Source organism: Gouania willdenowi, chromosome 1 (assembly GCF_900634775.1).
Source record: "Gouania willdenowi chromosome 1, fGouWil2.1, whole genome shotgun sequence".
Classification (NCBI taxonomy): domain Eukaryota; kingdom Metazoa; phylum Chordata; class Actinopteri; order Blenniiformes; family Gobiesocidae; genus Gouania; species Gouania willdenowi.
The window spans coordinates 29,567,922-29,588,160 of NC_041044.1; the positions used below are offsets into that span (position 1 = coordinate 29,567,922).

Here is a 20,239-nt window from a genome sequence, read left to right on the forward strand (position 1 = left end):
ATAGAAGTTGTAAACATTGTGGGCATACAAACACATTTTCATTTCCTAAGCTTCCTTCAAGTGGATTTTGTTGTTGATTCTCGGGCGTCACTTTTTTAGAGAGGAGTTTGCTTGTTCTCCAAGACTTTTCAGAAGTTATTTATCCCAATATCTGCTTTCTTTCAACAGTCATAAAACTATTCTTCAGTTGATGAGTTTCTAAATCAGGTCTAGTGAATTATTAAAAAAAAATCTCTCCATGTGTTGTGACTCATCCCGAGTGGAATTTCAGAAAGCTCTTGATAGGTTTTACAATCTGTCTTCCTCAGTTAAAAAATGTGTCATTACTTTACTGGCTTTGTCCTTTTTATGACATGAAATGATTATGTAGTGAAAGCACATATGCTGATACTGGAAAAGCTTGTATACTTTGGTATTTATTGACGTTACGTTGACAGGAATGTGATTTGTTTGTGCGTTTCCCGAAATGTTAGACCTGTTATGGAATGGTGATCAACCCAGAATGGTTGTGGTTCTATGAAGTGACAAAGATTTGAAGTAAAATGAGCATTTCCAGTTTTAAAACAAGAGTCTGGCACCAACGTAACCCCTGGTTTGGAGGACTTTAACAACAACTTCAAACACGGTTTTCTTTACTTTTTCAATTGAGGAGAGAACATTTATTTGACTAAAAATACTCGGTTACATAGGAACAAAGAACTGTAGGTTCTTGCTCAAACGAACTCAAATGAAACTATATCCGGGCTGATTTTTGGTGGCTTCAGTTTTTTTTTGTTGCTTATTTTCATCAAATTCATCCAATAGTCTTTATATGAATGCTTTGTTTAATATTTCATTTGGTGGTACATTTGTCCTTTTGGTGGCACTGGTTAGACACATTTGATACCATCCTGTGTAATGCCTGTCGAGCAGTCGCATTTAATTGTGAATTATTCAATGTAAAATGAGAATACTCTCTCTCACACGGTATGTAGACGTGTCGTGACAGGATATCTACAAAGTTCTTGTATTTTTAATCTCAGGTTGCATAATTTTATGACAACTTTAATATGAAAACTGTACATAGACACTCAGCTGTACCTCTGTCTTTATACACGCTTGTGGTCAACGTTTTAAATGTTTATTTTGCATCGTCAAACATCAGATTACTCTGACAGTGTTTGTTTAATGTTAATAACTATAAAGAAACCATTAGCGTGTCTGCGGCTGGTGAGAGCAATGCAGCTGCTTGTCAGATGTTTCCGTCCTTCTTAACACAGTTGATTTCACGCCCACTGCCGCCAAACAAACCAGATGTTCTTCTACTCTCATGTCAATTTTTCAATTCAATTCAACTTTATTTATATAGCACAAATTATAACAAAGTCATCTCAAAGCTCTTCAATAATGTGTGACTGTGCATTTAACTTCATCCTGTTGCGTGTCCATCTTTCAGCACTCATGAGTAAAATAACGTAAAGCATGTCCATGTCTCAAAACCACAAGACGGAGCTTCTTTGCAAAAAAGTTATTTCTTATTCTTGTTCATCACTTATATAAACTTAGAGAATGCATTGCATAGTGATGAGACAACACACATTCGTCGTAGCCTATTTAATAAAATTAGGTTAGAAACGATAGAGAAATAGCACAATAGACACTTTTCTATCGTCTCCACGATATGTATTGTCATATCGCCCAGCATTAGTTAACGCTGATAACAATGATGACTTTGGGCTTTCTTATTCATTTATTTATTCATTTATTTTATACTTTGTCTGGTAATGCTGTCAAAGGCCAACACTACAAGAAGTGCAGACTTATAAAGACAGCAATGTTTTGTTAATGCAATTAAATAAATGAATTTATTTTATTGCATAGTTGTGACCATCACCAACCCTCCCTAAGGACGGGTAAGAAACACTTTATTATAGGAAGAATATAAAAAGAAAGGGCAGTGTTACACCTAGGTGAGGGGGAAGAGAACGGGGAAGAGGAAGTCAGGGTAGGAAATTGAAAGGGTGGGGAAGAGTTGACTGCTTTTGGGCTTTCTTGTTAGACAGTAAAGTTCACACAACTGTCTGCTTCAGGATCATTCAAGCTAAATTAGCATAAATAGCTCGTTCAGTAGAGCAGCAAGATTGTTTCTGTGTATCGTGGAATGACACATTGCCCAGAAAACACAGACTAAAGCTAGGTTGGTAAAGTGACAGAGATGTAAAAATCTACTTGAGTCCATTGAAGCAGATGTCTAAAGATTAGACTCGTGTGTGAACATAGTGACTTGAACATAGATGAAACTAATGCGTACACACTTAATAATGTATATTATGCACAATTAAGTATAACTCATGTTGGTGCAGTTCTGTTCTGCTCAATGGGTGGTGGGTAGAATTGTTGGGTTGTGTGCTCGTTCAGCATGCATTGGTTTTCTGTAAGTGCTCCACTTTCTTTTTACACGTTAACTTCTAACATGGGTTCATTGGAGTCACATTTACTGTAGCAGTAATTGTATGTAGCCTATATATATCAGGCAATTTTTTTTGTTTCATCCCTGGAACAATATGAACAATATGATTTGTTTCATAGTTGGATAAGGACAGAACATGGTTGGAGGCAGGGTTGGGGTCAATTACATTTTTCAGTTACAATTGCATTTTCAATTACCCCATGTTTAATGAAAATTAAATTACAATTACAGTGACAAGCATTTTTTCCAATTACAATGAAATTACAATTATTTCTTTATCCTCAGAAAGTCAATTGCAATTACGTTCTCAATTACTAAAGTTCAATTACAATTACTGAGCCTGAAATAAATAACCTAATAAAAGTTAACCTTCCTGTTGTGTTAGCTTTCTGTTAGCATCTCTTATGATAACGGCTCCTAAATCAGCTTTAAAATACAGTAAGAGCAAATATCTGTCATCTCATTTATTGGATACTTTGTTAGGCTTCCTAGTCAAATAAAATATAGGTTTTCATTTTTTTGGTGTGGGATTCTGAGCGTTTTGTTGTATCAGTATACCCCTCGATTTCAAATTTTTTTTAAATGTTAAAATGTGGGAAAGTTTAATATGAAACATATTTTAAATAATTAAGTGTTTTGCGTTAAATTATAATTGACATTTTTTTATCGAATTTTCATGGCAATTATGATTACAAAGTCAATTATCTGAACTCGATTACAATTTACTTATGGTTATAACAGCAACAGGTTTTTATTCCCCGTCACAAAGTAGAAGGGGGATGTACAGTAGGTTTGAGCTCCGTGCGTCCGAGTTAATGGGGACAGCTTTTCTCAGAAACCTTTTAAGATAGGACAACCAAATTTGGTGTGTGGCTTCAGGGTATCAATACCTTGATGGAGTTTGAAAATGAGAAGCGCGCAATTACTTTTTCCGGAGTTATTGCCCTTGTTCGGTTTTTCTTTACTATGTCTGAGTTCGAAAATGAGAAGCGGGCAATTATTTCTTCCGGAGATATTGCCCTTGTTCGGTTTTTCTTTACTATGTCTGAGGGATCTTCAAAGGGGACAGCCTTCTCAGAAACCGTTTAAGATAGTTAGTAATTTTTTATTTTGATGTGTTAATATTATTTTATGTATACATCTAAGTTCTTAGATTTAGGAAATTTAGGAAAAGGTTGTGAGTTATAATGACTGCCAATCTGGCGGGGAATGTTGATGACTTTGTCTTCTTGTTAAAATTACAATTACAATCATAATTACGCCATAATTGTAATTAATTATGAATTACCCGATTACAATTATAATTGACCCCAACCCTGGTTGGAGGTTTCCTTTGGGTTTTTTTTCCTGTACATTATTCCAAAGAGTTGTTTTCAACCACTTATACAAGGATAAGTGGGTTTTTACGACTCAATCAAACTGTGCTCATCATCTCCCTGCACTCCTGGTGACCAAATATATCTTCACTGCATTATAGACATGTAGACATGGAGTATTGTGATGTGTGTGTGAAGGAGCAGAGTGTAAGCAGGTTACATGTCCCCTGTGACATCAACTTTATGATGGTTCCAGTCAGCATGGGGTTAGCATTGTCTCCCCACCCACACGAATCCCACGCAGCACACACTCACACACATCAGCTCAAGTATTAATGTTTGATTGTGGTTGTGAATAATTGATGGCTTTATTATTTGTCCCCTGGTGTCCTGCAGATATTTGTCTCTCCTCCTGCTCACCCCTTCTTCTTCTTTCTCTTTCATTAATCCTGGCTTCTCGTCTCTCCCACAGGATGCCACAACCTCTGTGATTGGATAAAGAGTGCACTAGTGACCAGCACTATGGACCTGCCGCAACCAGATGTTTCCCACAATCCTTAGTTCTCTGGTAAGTTAAAAACAAAAGAAAAGTGTCCTGCAAATGAATGCACATGCAGTGGTTTTACATAGGTTTTGTTTCAGTGGGCCACAAATTGTCCTGGATTGTCAAACTAGTTTTAGTTTATGGGTCACATGCAGGGATGGACTGGGACAAAAATTCAGCCCTGGCGTTTTGTGTCCAAACCAGCCCTCTATATTATTAGCAGACGTCACGTAGAAGTCGTTATTAAGTCAGTGATGCTCAACATATGGTTCTTTATTTCTTAATTTTAATTATTATCCCCCCAGAAAACCTAAAGGCTTAACCCATTTTTAAACATTTCCTTTTTGGCAATTTTTCAACTTCCCTTATACCATTTTTGTCCCCTTTGACAGTTTTTTTCAGACTTTAGCTACCATTTGCCAATAAATATCCTACTTTTTCTCCGTTTTTGCAAGTAGGTTTTGACAATTTTATCCAATTTGTCCTTTCTTTGATTTTTGTGACCTCTTTTAATCCAAATTTGCCCAATAAATTACACTTGTTTCTTTTTTTTTTTTTTACTACATTTTTCCCTTTTCACTGTTGTTAGCCACATTTTGCCCTTAGTCACTATATTTGACCACATTTTGCCTAATTGAAGCTACCCTTTGCCATTATACAGTATGCAACCTGGTTCCTCTTATTTGCCCATTTCTTTTGGCCACTCTTGACTGCTTTTGACCCATTTTAGTCTCTTTTCACTCTTTTCTTGCCATGTTTTGGCCACCTTTGGACCATTTTTGGTCACCTGATAACATGTCTGCCTCCACTTGTTTGTCAAAAAAAAAAGTAGCGGACCGACCAGCCCACTTTGGGTAGATGGCCCACCAGGACGACGCCCTGTATGCCAGATGGCCAGTCCACCCCTGGTCACATGTGGCCCAGTTTGATCCTAATTGGTCCAAAACTTTCAAATCTGGAATGAAGTTTGTCACTTTAGACCAGTGACACGGTTGTGGTAGCCTGTATTCATGCACGTACGCTTTACTTCTTTTTTTGTGGCTGTTTTTAACGATTATTGAATCAAATTTTTGGCGTTTTTTTTTTAACCATTCTTTTTTTGCATTTTGCTTTTTAGATAAACGGCTGAGTCTGCCAAACTCTGATCCTTCACCATCACCTATCTAAGACCTGCCAGGTAAGAATAGTGCACACACCTGGTAAACAATGATAAAAATGCCCTCATAAACAATAAACAAACTGATTGCAAACTGTCTAGAGAGGAAAGTTGGTTTATTTAGATCATAGTCAGGTATCGGTAGTCTCTTTAGTAGCTTTATCCTGCTCTAACACATTTACACATACATACAAAGGTGGACAAAGTACTCCCCTTTATTACTTGAGTGAAAGTACAAATACTCCCTTCAAAAACTACTCCAATACAAGTAAAAGTATCTCAGTCAAAATGTTACTTTAGTGAAAGTACTTCAGTATTTCCATAAAAATGACTTGTGCTAACTAATAAGAAAACACTGATGCTCAATCTGTTACATGTTTATGGTACTGTAATACAACTGAGTAACACTGTGGTGTTTCATGAACATTTAGGTTTGGTTTAATAAAAACTACATCAAACCAAATCAACATTACACAAACGAAGGTAAGAAGTCTGAGTTTACTAACTCAGCTCCACTCGTCAATATATCTGTATTATTTTCCAAAAAACAAATCTAACCAGACATAACTGAAAACATATTTCAGTTACTTTTAGTAACATTTGAGCCAAATGAGGTATATTTTTAACGAACAATAAAAAACTAATAAAATGCAATGTTTACTGCGACTTTATATTGTTTTCTCTAATCCTCTCTTTTCGTATCAGCCTGTTTACATCAGCTGAGAACAACCACGTGCTGCTATCACAATATGAATTCGTAAAAACATCTTATTTTGTCACCGTGTAAGTAATTGTGTGTTTTCCTCTGCTCTCTGTCATTGTAAATCACCTTGTCTGCACTCTACTGATATAGGTTATAGGTTTTTACTTTTTAGTTGGCATAAACATCAAACAGCTATTTATCTTACCTCAATATTATTAGACTTGGTACGACATGTCCTGCTGTGGCATTTGTGGATCTATGCTTATTGTTGCGTTTACTTCCTTCTCGTTTCAGTCCAGCTGTTTAGTGCCATGATGATGTCTGTGGACGTGACCAATCGAAACGGCCCTGCAGCCACACCACCCAACTCACTCAGCCTTCGCTCCTCCCACAATCAGCTACTCAACAGTGATGTCATTAAACACGGTTCTGCCACGCCCCCCAAATGTCGCAAAAAATATGCACTAACCAATATCCAGACGGCAATGGGCCTTGGCGAAGCTGTTCCACCTTCATCATCATCATCTCCGCCAGCATCACCCACTTCACAATCTTCAACCCCCAATAATCCTAAATTAGCCAAAAATGGCATGAACCAGCTCCGTAAAGCCGACCAGGACTACAACAAAAACGCAACGGACTCCACCGACCCGGATTGTAGCTCAGAATCTGTAGAAGAAGACCCAAATGTCAACACAGTAGATGGAGAGGACAGTCATACTCTGACCAATAATGATCGAGAGGAAGACGTCTTTACGGTTGACGATGAGCTTCAACCAATCACGCGATGTGATGCTGAGGTCGAGCAAAGAACAGATTCCGACCAGGACTGTAACATTAACCACACTGTGGAGCTGAAAGTGAACAGCAGCTCAGCAGAATCGGACTGTGAACTGAACGTTGAGGACACCGACGATATTAGCATTCTGTCTGAGAAGGAGATAATGTCCAAAATGAAGATTGAGGAAGAGGAGGAAGAGGAGCATGAGCTGAGTAGACCTTTGCTATCAATGAAAAGCGAGTCTCTGGAGAACAACCACAAAGTTTCTCCAACTTTGGAACTTATTTCTGACCTTCAATCCAATCTCTTCAAATCAACCAAGAACTCTCCAGTGCCTCCCCCACCCTCCCCACCACGCAAAGCCAGCCCAGAGGAGACCCCACTGCTCACTGAGGCCTCCTGCCCCTCCTCTTCCTCCTCCTCCCCAGAGACGAAGAAGGACAGGAAAACTGGAGCAAAGACAGACTCCGCTTTGAACCGCATCCAGAATCTGAACCCCAGTGACGAAGAGTTGAGCTGGACCACGCTGTCCCAGGAGAGCAATTCCCCCGATGAGACAGGTACACACTCAGTCAGTGCAGAAAGCACTTCACTACCACTATTTTTCTTCACTCACGCTATGAAGCATGATCTTGTTATCTTACTGTTATTGTCTCCTTTTCCTGTTTATTTGATCATTTAGACAAAACTGACATTGAGAGAATGCAGAAATCTTTCTTTTCCTGGAAGTTTGGATATTTGTGAGATAAAAGAAATGTATAAAAAGATAAATATATATGTATATGTATATATATATATATATATATATATACATATATATATAGGTCCATAACAGTGATTTCCTTTGTCGTTAATCCGTTAGAGGGTTTTTAAATTTTCATTTATTTATTTTTTCTATATATTTTTATATTTTTCTTTGTATTTCCACATGTGTAGTCCTGCTGTGACATTTATATTCTCCTTGGTAGAATCTATGAAGTTACTCCTTTCGTCTTTTCAACAAGTAAAGAAAAAAGCTATCACCAGGACAAATAGTAATGCTATAATTATATCTTATTTTTCAAGCTTCTGAAAATCATTGTTAATGATTTTCGTTTTATTCACTTTGTGGATAACGTCATTTACAGAAAGCTGCCCTCCTTCTTCTTCTTCTTCTCAACACATACTGATCCAGGCGTTATTTGAGGTAGTTTTGTTAAGCAGCAGCAGATGTGGTTGGAATAAACTACATCTAATATAAACTATCAGCTTTACAATGGAAAAACTCACTCTTGTGAATCATTGTAAAGTTTATATTAATCAATAAAGATGCTTTTAGCGTTGTTACATTAATGTAACAGTCAAACTTTATTCTAAATACCAGTGACCCAGCTCAGCACGCCGTAGACCTGCTCTTCATCCAAATCAGAAAAATGTAGTGGGGAAAAAAAAGATGCATGATCTTCATCTCATCCAGGCACATTTTATTTCAGCATTTCATGAAGGTCTTAAAGTCAGAAAATGGATGGTTGCCTTTTTATGATTGCTTATGCTCTTTTTTTTAAAAATGGCGTGCAATATAACACATATAACATTTGACCAGAGCAGACTATCGTCCATCAAAGGTAGTTCAAGGAAGGGAAAGAAGAATCGCGAACAACAGGGTCATGCAAGCTGGGGGAAAATGTATTGAATGTGGCTGCAGGTTTCTGATATGAAAATATTAAAACTCATATAATGTATAACAAAGGACAAAAGCAGCATGTGACAAACACACTCCAAGCTGACGTTCTAGTTTATGTGGCTTTAGTGTTTTAACAAGAGACTTTGTTGCTTGAAGCAAGAGCAGATGTTACAACAGAATTACAGTATATTCTGTGCTTATTAAACTGATTTTATTAGTCAGGCATTTTCAACCCATGAAAATAATCTTTGTATTCTGTTAATTTAATATTAATTAGAGTTCTGATGGTCACCACATACAGTATGCTTTAATCTAACATGATGAGTATGTTTTGTAAAAAAAATGCTTGATCACTATTATTTGGCAAATATTTTCTTTTTTTTATCACTTTTTTTATTGCTTTATCTGCTTCAATGCATGGAAGTAAGGTCAAACATGGTGTTTATCGTTTCTGTTGGGACGTTGAAGTAGATGAATGCCCAATTCGAACGAGTTAAGTATTATCTGTCATAAATAAATGACCCCCACAACGTCTGCTTTTTATGTGGCGCATTCGCACGGGGTAACTGAAGCCTGAGATTTTGCTGAAATTCACAGACATCTCCCGGATATGATGTCAACGCGCTGTGTATTACGTGACATTCGCTCACATTGTTTTCAACATGGCGGGCGCTAAGGAGAAAAGTTGGCACTGGACTCGAGAAGAAAAATTAAAATTATTAAAAATTAAATAAACATGTGTCCCGGAAACAAAACAACGCATAATCACGCATCAGATCCCGTCCATTTCTGTCCAAATCACAGAGAGGCCTATTTGCATTGGATTAGTATTATCATAGGACCTCAGAGTTCAGCAAAATATAGTAGGTAATTTGTGGGGGAATTTTTTCTTTACAAATGACTGACATGGCCGATTCACACGGGATTAACATCAGACATTCTCTGCTAATCCTGTGCAAATAAGGCTTTATTCTATTTAGATTTTTTAATGTTTGGATATAGTTTTGAGGCCTCGCTTCCTTTCTGTGACTCGTCTCTTAGAGGCCTCCTGCTTTTCTGCATCTGTTGAAGGTCTGTTAACGTCATTGTCTCTGTCAGCATTATATAAACGTTGCTGTTTAAACCAAGATTGGACGTTAAACTTGCCGCCTTGTATCTCAGTGTGAAACATGAAATACATCCTTGTGCTGTAAAGCAGGAGCCATGAACTCTGACATCATCTCAGCTGTAAACCATCCCGCTTCCCCCCAAACGCCCCCCTGTAATTTATGATGAATTCTCTGTGTATCTACATGTTTCTGTTTCACACGCTGGTGCTCGCTGCTGGTAAACCTAGACATGACAGTTACTTTTTGTTTTGTTTCTTTGTTTAATCTCTGACTCAGCTTGGCTTCAGACAAATATGAAAGTGATAATTTCCTCTCATTTGATGACCAAGTGTTTAGAGTATTAATTAGTGTGGGATGGTAAGCAATGGAAGGTCATAAAAACAGACTCTGGAGGAGTTTCAGCTTTATTCAAAGTCTACTTTTGAGTGTTTGTGAGAAAGTGTCTAATTCTGATTCTTCATTCAAGTGGATTTTGTACATCATTAATAGTTGGAGCATCCTCACTATCTCTCTCTTTTTCTCATTGACATGACAGTGTTGTTTTCTCAGGTGTGTGTCAGATTCCTTTGTGCATGTCGTGGGTTAGAGGGCAGGCATGACAGTACACACGCACGCACACATACACGTGTTTTGTATTTTTTTTTCTTTCTCCAAGATTTACTTTCTCCTGTTTACCACCTGCCATTAAAACTCTTTTTATTAAACATTTTCATCCTTTGAGGTACAAATCCCTCCTCTTACATCAGGGGTCTGCAACCTGCGGCTCTGGAGCCTCATGTGGCTCTTTGACTCTTTTGCAATGGCTCCCTGTAGCTTTAAAAAAAATAAAATAAAATAATGAATTATTTCTTACAGAGGGTATCGATGATTAATGACATTAAATTCAAATAAAATTATGATAAAACAATTGGTTAACATAATAATAAATCATATTGTGCAATAACTCACCTTCCGACTTCAACTCCTGCAACCTCTACACACCGTCAATTTTTCTTGTATTTCTTGTTTTAAATCCCTGGTAAGAAAACTAAACTAACAAAAACACTATTCTGGAAGAAAATAGAGATTTTATTTGTGTGGGCAAAGATGTATTTAATTGCCAACATGCTGGGCCGGCTTGATATGCATGCTTGATATGTTGCAAGAAATGAGCAATTAGCATGTGACATCACCTGATGATATGTTATCAAATTCAAGATATTTTTGTAGCCCTTCAAATCCATAACTCATTAAATTATTCGATACTATTTTAACTGTATATAATTTTATACACTGTATTGTCTTCATTGAGAAGGTATTTTTTTTTGGCTCCGGAAGGACTTTAATCCAGGCGAGATTAGGCAAAATGGCTCCTTTGAGAGTAAAGGTTGCAGACTCCTGCCTTACATGAATGAATGCCAGCTTCTGTAGAGCTTAATATTTTCATTACTATTAATTTTGCAATGTTTTGAGTAACCCCATTGATGTATTTATTTGAACACTCCCATATTATCAATTACTCATTTGGACAAAGTTGAGGTAATACTGGACCTTATCCCAGCGGACATGATAAGGCATAAGGCAGTGACTGTAAACCCCACCTGAATAGGACGTCAATCTATCGAAGTACTCACATTTTCATGAACAGCAAAAATGTATTGAAAAAAACTAGGAAAATCAAAAATTAATCAAATCTAATTTTGCCCAATTTTATGCTAATTTATTTTTGTTTGAACTGTTGAATTAATCAGAACTATTCACTGTGAGCAACTAAATCCTCTATTGATGTTGTTGACTACGTTTATTCTGAATGTAATTTAGTCCACTAAAATTATACGTGAATTAAATGTTATTAGATAATATCATTTTCATCAGTGGACTGAAATAATGATTGAATCACAATTATCTGTCTAAGTAAAAAAAATGATCCAGTCATTGCTAATAATACCTTTAAATTACAGTCTGATGAAGAATGTTAAAATAAATAATTTAATTAGGTACTTTTCTGTCCTTGTTTTGTCAGCTTTATTCTCTTTTTTGGTCCCCCTTTGGAGATGAAACTCACTGAAGGTTGTCTTGGCAACTTCAGGATAATCTTTCAAAGGCTGAGAGGATTCAAAAAAACAGGGAAAGCGATGAATACCAATCTGAGGAGGGTGACTCTGCTAGTTTTTGAGGGCTCCTGTGTCGTGTGTTTGTTACAGCACAGGAAGGGACGGGCCGGCTTATTTGTACTGCAGAAAGAGGAAGAACATACAGTAAACAACAGCAACAGTAAACATATCTCAGCTGCAGGGGATTTTCATCCTCTTTTCATGTCCTTGTCTTTATGATTTTCTTTCTTGGTCTCACTCTCTCTCCTGTCACGCTTGCACTGCTCCACATATCCACTCTTTTCCTTCTCCGTCTCTCTTTTCGCCTCATGTTTTCACTGCTTGGATAATTCTCCAACCACCTTACCACCACTATTCTCTTTTTCTGCAAGCCTGGCTTGCTGTGCCCCCCCACCCTCTCCTCTCTCTGTCTGGGGATCTTCGTTTGGTTACTGCATCGTTGTTTTGCTGTATGAGAAGCAGATAGATAACTATGATGCTGGGGAAGGACTACATGCTGGCCATTGTGATTGTCAATTATGAGGGTAGGTGCTTGGATTGGATGGAAGTTTGAATGCTTCCTGTGTGTGAAATGAAGTGCGTCTCCAGGGAATCTCCAGCTGGAGGAACCTGTGCCACGTGCACGCTGTACGTGCATGCATGTGTTCGCCGTGTGATGACATGTGCATCGGTCGGGACCATTCTGGCGCGCAAGAGGGATGCCATTTAAAGATAATGTGTGTTTTGCTTCTGAAGCTGATTGCTGTCCCCTCCCCCTCAGCGGAACTGTTATAGGCATGGATCTGCACGCTAACTCTTGCTAACTGTTACGTAGCTCAAGACTGTTCCACCTTTACAGCTTTTAAAAAGAGCTGAAAAATGTTTAAAAGCAAACCTGTCATGTGGTCATCTATAGGAGTTTTGTTTTTAATCAATAAGAAATTGATTCAGTTGGTTGTAAATAATGTATATGTTATGTCCATGTTTGTGTGTATATTATGTCCATGTCTGTATCTTTTATTGTCATTGTCTTAAGAATAATAATGCATTGGATTTTATATAGCGATTTATCATAGACACTCAAAGCACTTTACAGAATTAAGGCATTATTCTTTTACTCCGTACTTAAATGTATGAGGACTAAAGATGGAAAGTAGCAGGGCTGGGCGATATAAAGATATTCAAGATCTATCAAGTTTTCCATTTTGACAATATAGAAAATTACATTATCACCTATATCGATATCCATTTTTTTTTTTTAAACTTAGTTTGTCAAAATACTCATTTTCATAACTTCTCAGAACAACATGAAAAGGATAGTTAGCTGTTTGTTAATAAATGTGCATGTGTGGCTTTTTGCATCAGCAAATTTAACCCAGAATCGTCTTTCTGCTAAGACTTTATTGAATTAAAATTATTTAGATCTATATTGTATATCGCCATTTTGAGAAAAAAAAAATATTGAACTATGAGTTTTGGTCCTTATCGCCTAGCCCTAGAAAGTAGATCATGACTAAATCTGGCACATTTACACACTGTCCTCTCCTAATAAACAAATAAAAGTAAAAAGTAACCGTTGCAGGTAAGCACCAGCTACTCATACACATATGTTTTGGTGCTGCCCAAAACTAGATGGGTTTTGGAAACTAAGACATCTGAAAATGTTGAGAATATCAAAGATATCAATACAACTCACTCCTATACCAGCATTTTTGGGATCATACCACCTGAGTTACATCTCAGACGTCGGGCAAAGACGATGGTCGCTTTTGGTTCTCTCTTAGCACGTGGACTGTTATTGTTTAAATGGAAGGGCAAACTTTTAAATCACTGGTATACAATATTGTTCATTTCTTGAAATTTGAGAAAATATGATACACTACAATTTTTATACCATCTGGCAATCTTTTATAACTTATATAGAAAAATAGGATCTGAAGCTAAGGTTACGGTAAATTGGATCACTTTTTGGGTAACTTCTTTATTTTGTTATTTACTCAGGTTTTTTTGTAGTGTGTGTATGCATACATATATATATATAAGTATGTATCTATTATGTATGTGTTTGTGTATATGTACATTTGCATATGCATATATTTATTTTGTATATCTCATATGCCTACTATGATTTTCCCTTTCAGAACATGTTTTAACTTCTGTTGTTGATTGATGTTTGTGTTTTTTGTTTGTGTGGGTAGTTGCAGAAGAACCAATAAAAAGACTGGGACAAAAAAAAAAAGTGAAAAGCTCCTGCACGGCACATTTTCATCAGTTACAGCTCGGCGATTCACTCTTGTCAGTCCCAGTTTAGCTTGAGTCGTGCGGCTAAATTTGTCTCACAGTGTTGCTCCGAGCTGCCCGTTAGCACAAAATATTTGACTTTATCTACACACATGTATCAGTCAACATCCAACTGGTCATCTTGGTTTGGCAAACATTCTGGATTTCTCACAGCAGACCGAGCACCAAGCTTCCTCTGTGCTGTAGTTTTATTTCCTCTGACCTATTTAGTGAAGCCTCAAGTTCCCACAAGACACTGCTTCACTCTTTTTTTTTTTTTCTTGCTCTGAGAAAATCATCAACTAACTAAAACATTCCTGTATCTAGGGCTGGGCGATATGGACTAAGCATTTCAATATCTTTTATTCAAAATGTATAGATATGATGCAAGTCTCCATATTTTGAACTCAATAAAGTCTGACAAGAAAGACCATTCTGGGTTAGATTTACTGACGAAAAATGACACACAGGCTCATTTAATAACCAACAGCTCCACAATATGCGCCACTATTGGCTTTTTCTCCCATGAGAGACAGCACATGTGAGTGAGTTCTGTAGTGTGGCTTGTTTAGGGGAAGGTGTGGGTTAGGACACTACCAATCTACCTAACTGTGCTTTTTATGTTGTTTTGAGAAATAATGAAAGCAGTGACTCCTAAAACAAGTATTTTATTACAAAATAAGCTATAAATATATGTATGTAATGTAAAAACTGGAAGGACACGGTTTGACTGTACTCTGAATAATGTTAAATACTTGTATTATGTGAATTGTACTGTGTGATTATATAAATCAAAACTAGTAAAAAAAAAAAATACATATAGGCATTATTGTCATTTTCTATCTCGCTAAAATAGAAAACGCGATATATTCTGAATCTGGATATATTGCCCAGCTCTACCTGTATCTCGAAGCTTGTTTACAAAAATAAAAGCATGATAACGTATGACCTGCTGTCATGGAAATGCACTCGCAGGCCGTGTTTCATCAGCGCGGTCAGCAGTTACAGAACTGGTTTCAATCACACACATGTTCACACACACACACGTACACAAGAATGAGCACATGCCCACACTTGGATACACACACACACACACACACACACACAAGCACTCGCTGACCCGTCCACCAGAGCTTATATCACCTTTACGAGCTGCTACAATCCCTGACGCAGTTTGGAAGCTTTACTACTTTTGTCACAACATCAGCAACAAACACACAAAGATCCCATCAATAATAGCCCTGTGCCTGCATGACTGTGACTGCTGGTAAATCTAGATACTTAAGGCTAGAACTGACATTTAGTGATGAAACCTACACACTAGATCTGTGTGTATGTAACAGTGTGAGTGTGTGACTGTGTGTTTATGTTATGTGTTGTCTACAACAGTAATATATCCTATAAATCACAGTTGTTCTGCATGCAGATGTTGTTTGCCATTTCAGGATTAAAGTTTAAACTTGCATAAAGTGGTGAATAAGAAAACAATGTCTCAAAATGAATCTTGATACAGAGAAAGTGGCATACAGTATAAGCTTGCAGGTGGTCAGTTCATATATGATATTGCTTGATTCTCTGGACGATGGTATAAAATGTACTGATTTCAAAACCGTTTCCGCGATTCAATTTCAATTCGATTCAAGAGCTGTCAATCCATTTAAAACAATATTATATATCCATTCATTACAATCAATTATATTTCACCTAAAGCTAGAATAAAATGCAAATCAGTTTTTATCGCTCAATTTAACAAAAACAGTGGCGTTGTTGGTTTGAGTCACTGTCGATTTGATTGGATCGTTGCTTAACCAACCATTGTATTGATCCAGATTGATAGATTGTTACACCCCTACTATCCGTTCATTTGGGCCACATGTCACTCACCTTTGGGAGTCTTATTTGTTTCTTTGTGTCCTGTATGTCATTTTAATTTTGTTTTACAGTTTGGGCTGTGAAAACAATAACATCACAGCACAAACCAGTTCAACACCAGTTCAGGGAGCTGTTGCATAGCTTTCTTGTTGCCTAATCACATGTTTATCACATGATGAGAGCGTTAGATCAGACAGTGCAGTGAGGAATACAAATTCAGAGCACAAATAAAGAATATTCCCTACCTCTAGGGGGATAAAAAAAAAAAATAAAAAAAAAAATCACATTTTGGCCTCACTTTGAACCACCAAAAGTCCCTCTGTGCTAGTCACTTTGAATTATGAATGATCTGTACTAAAAAAATAAAGCCCAAAGCCTTAATAGTTGTTGTTGTTGTTGTTGTTGTTTTTTTTAAAATGAAGTCATGATAGTTAGTCTTTACCTTATTATTTGCAACTGAAGAGCTGACAAGTAAAAAAGAAAAATACAGGTTGCAATCGACAAAGCTTCACATTCAGCTATTAACACCAGGATGAATTTACCTTGAACAGCTAATGTGTTATCATGGCTGACGATGTGTAATTAGGTTTATAATGTATCGATGATATAAAGCTGAATTATTTAGAGTGACTTGAACCGCTGCAAACCTGCCGTACGCTACATTGACACACTACATTACCAAAAATGTATGTGGAAATAATACAAGCATTACAACTGGAAGTCAAATGAAAGGATTTCTTGCTTTGAACTTAAAATCAGCCACTGCTTTGATCTTTTATTATCCCCCGCCACAAAGTGTGGAAGGGGGATACAGGTTTGAGCTCCGTCCATCCGTCCGTCCGTCCGTGTTAAAGGGGACAGCTTTACTCAGAAACTGTTTAAGATAGGATAACCAAATTTGGTGTGTGGCTTCAGGGTATCAATACCTTGATGGATTTCGAAAATGAGAAGTGCGCAATTATTTGTTTCGGAGTTATTGCCCTTAATTTGTTTTTCTTTACTATGTTCGAGGTAAGATAGTTAATAATTTTATATTCTGATGTGATAACATTTTCTTATGTATACATCTTAGTTCTTAGATTTAGGACATTTAGGAAAAGGTTATGAGTTATAATGACAATCAATCTGACGGGGGATGTTGATGACTGTCTTCTTGTTGTTACTTATTTGTGGTCAGAGATAGAGGGAGATGAATGCTTTCTTCCAGCAGCCCATGATCCCCACAATCAGGATAAGTGGATTTTGATGGAATTTTTCAGGGTTTAAAATAAATGATAATAATTAGTTTGTGTTATATCTTAATTATCTGTGGTTTGTTTATTCCGTCTCTGGAAAGTTGCAACTGAGGCAGAGATGGTGAGGGTTGGAAGCAAAGAATCGACTTTCAGGAATATCAAACACGTGGAAATATTTTATCTCTTTGCATTCATAAACAAATCTGACTGTATGTGATGTTTTTATTTCCCAATAGACATTTGGAGTGAACCTTCATTTCAAACAGACCCCGACCTGCCACCAGGATGGAAGAAGATCACAGATATGGCCGGTATCTACTACTGGCACATTCCTACGGGCACCACCCAGTGGGAGAGGCCTTCCACCCATCCAGCTGCTACTGGACCAACAGAGCTGCCAATCCTGGTCGACCACACCATCTCCACACCACGAAAACTCTCTCTCGGGTCAATGAGTCCTTCACCCACCCCAGACCTCGAGGTGAGAGAAATTAAAACTATTACCTGTTCATTTTGTAAACTCTGAATAACTTCTTTGTGTCTAAAGGTATTTTCATAGGTAACAGTTTAAAACCAAATGTAAAGCAACTTTTATCCCAAACGGACATTCTTCAATGCAAAGGATACTGTGGTTTCAGTCTGCGCTGATAATAAAGAAATGAGATGGAGATACATTGTTCACCAGTACAATAGGGATTGTACCAACTCGTATCTTTCTGACTATGGTTTAATGGACAGAGTCTAATAGTCTTTGAACTGGCACAAATGTAATAAATGGTAATTTACCTAATAATGCTGTGTGACTGCAGCACAATTGAGCACAAAGTTAAACTTAATATCATCATCAGTATTCTAGGAAATTATCAGCAATTACTTTCGGAAATCCCACTGTGGGAAAAAATAAAGGGGTTTATTTCAGGTTTTCGATGAACTGCGGAGCAGAAGATAAATAAATAAAGTAAATAAAGTGAAAGTTTGGTGCTTTGCTTCTTTTTTTCGGTGTTTCCTATTGATCTCATTTGTCAAGCGATCAATGGGAATTGATGGCTTCAGTCTTGAATTATTAACTCAATTTGGTTCAGTTCTGCTTCACTCTGTAAATATATGGATTCTTGACCTGAACATTGCTGAGGTGGAACAATTGGTCGTTTTTTTGGTTAAGAATCATGATTAAGGGGATGGACACCCAGATCTGATCAGTTCCCATTGGTGAGCAAGTATGTGGGAACAGTGTGTGTGGACTTTACATGTTCCAATTGAGTTTGTCTCTGGGCTTTCACCAAATACATTGGTTTTCTTCCAAACTTCCACTATGAATATTATGATACTGTTGGTTTTTCAATTTAACGTTTTTGTTGTGCCTGTTGATGTCAGTGTCACCGGCTCAACCACCCTTTTTTATTCAATACCTCCACCTCCTTGTAATGAATATTTTTGACAAACTTTTAATCAATGATAGACCTTAAACCATGAAAGATTCCATTAAATGTTTGGAGGGAATCTGAGTTTCTTCTGGATCGTATCCAGATTGTGCATTTCATCACAATTTTTTGAGAGAAAACTTTGGTGGAGCCCATTTTGCAATGGTTCTGCTGACTAACAGAAAGGTTTCACTATTGGGGAACGGCTTACACACTGTAAATCTCAAAGATCTTATCTTAGGTTTCATCTCTCCATAAGACAATATCCAAGAAACAATTGAGCTCGTTTATGTCACCTTTTTATTTTATCCGAGCAGCCTCTCAATACAAAATCTAAATTGTTAATAATGGACACATCAAATATCAATATACTTTGGGTTGTTGTTGCTGATCATTCTGTCTTTTCAAACTGTCCCCATGTATTCCATCATGACCAAAAAGTCACCAGTAAAGCTGTTTTATCCTGTTGTGTTTTCTAACACTTGTCTTTGTCTTTGTTGGCCTCAGTCTTCCCAGGCAGAGATTTTCTTCCGAGGCTCGACTCGCTCTGGCAGCACCACGTCTGACAGCTCCGTGGAGCCTTTCTCCACAAATGAACTCACCCTCCCCACATGTGGATTTGTCAACAGCTGCTACTTTGTGAGTGACAGACAAACTGCTGTGTTCCATAGGCAACAATTTCACATATATATAGATATTTATTTTTATTTTTTTATGATTTTTGAAGACATCGCAATAAATATTCAGATTTTCTGATATTCGCTTGTGTTGACGAAGGGACAGATGAGTGAGGGCCATCAATACTCCAGTCTGGTGGCAGACGACTGTTGTTGCTGTGCCAAACCGTCAGTCAGTCATGTGGAGTGATGGATGGGAATGCAGAGGGGAACGGAGATTGATAGAGAGGAACATGCTGTAGATAAGATATTGACACCAATATTATCAGACTGACGGTGACAGATAGAAGCGTCTCTTTAGTGACGCAAAAGAGCCAATTCTAACACTTTAATGCTCCATGTTTCTATTTCTTTATCTTTTCAGCCCAGATCCACATCTCTACATGGAATGTCAGATCAGGAATGTCCCTCTCAGCCTCACAAAGATGAGGAAAAGGTAGGACATTGGCAACATTTCCACAATGAAGTTTTTGTTATACAAACCTGTGTGTGAGGAAATAGAAAAACTGGTAATCTTCAAATGGCAGCAGATCAGAGTTTGGGGAGTCACTCTGAATTGCTTGTTTATTTACATTTTAGGGCACACTCGCACTGCTGTGCCATGCTGTGATGAAACAGGAATGAACTAGCACTCGCAAATGTCCGGATTTATTATAAAGGAGGCAGGCATGGTGTATACGTATACATAATGTTCTATACGTTGCTATTTTTACCGTAAGTGCACGACCAAAGGTGCCACTTCCCATGCTGTGTGCAACCTCTTACAGTTGCACTGACACTAGGCATTAAAGGGCATCATGTACTGTTTGTATCAAAAATCAACAAATGTGCATCATATCCTGATCAAAATGGTGGCTTTCCATAGTTTATGCCCCAAGGTATAAAATCATTCTAAAAAGTCATTTTAATGTGTTTTTTTAATAAAAAGGTGCACATATTTTGTTTATTAGTAATACATTGA

At 37.3% G+C, this 20,239-nt stretch overlaps 1 protein-coding gene across 6 annotated transcripts in view; it reads left to right on the plus strand.

The window, feature by feature from the left end:
• Positions 1-20,239, plus strand: part of LOC114463003 (amyloid-beta A4 precursor protein-binding family B member 2-like) — a 60,183-nt gene that overhangs the window by 20,575 nt on the left and 19,369 nt on the right. For 5 of the 6 annotated variants that reach the window (XM_028446207.1, XM_028446241.1, XM_028446225.1 and 2 more), the window contains exons 2-7: positions 4,238-4,333; positions 5,427-5,486; positions 6,463-7,509; positions 17,417-17,661; positions 19,109-19,240; positions 19,643-19,714. In XM_028446207.1, the coding sequence (XP_028302008.1) occupies positions 6,480-7,509; positions 17,417-17,661; positions 19,109-19,240; positions 19,643-19,714 (1,479 nt within the window). In that variant the 5' untranslated portion in view covers positions 4,238-4,333; positions 5,427-5,486; positions 6,463-6,479. Of the gene's footprint in view, positions 1-4,237; positions 4,334-5,426; positions 5,487-6,170; positions 6,249-6,462; positions 7,510-17,416; positions 17,662-19,108; positions 19,241-19,642; positions 19,715-20,239 lie in introns of those variants that run through there. The other variant, XM_028446215.1, reaches the window with a different exon arrangement.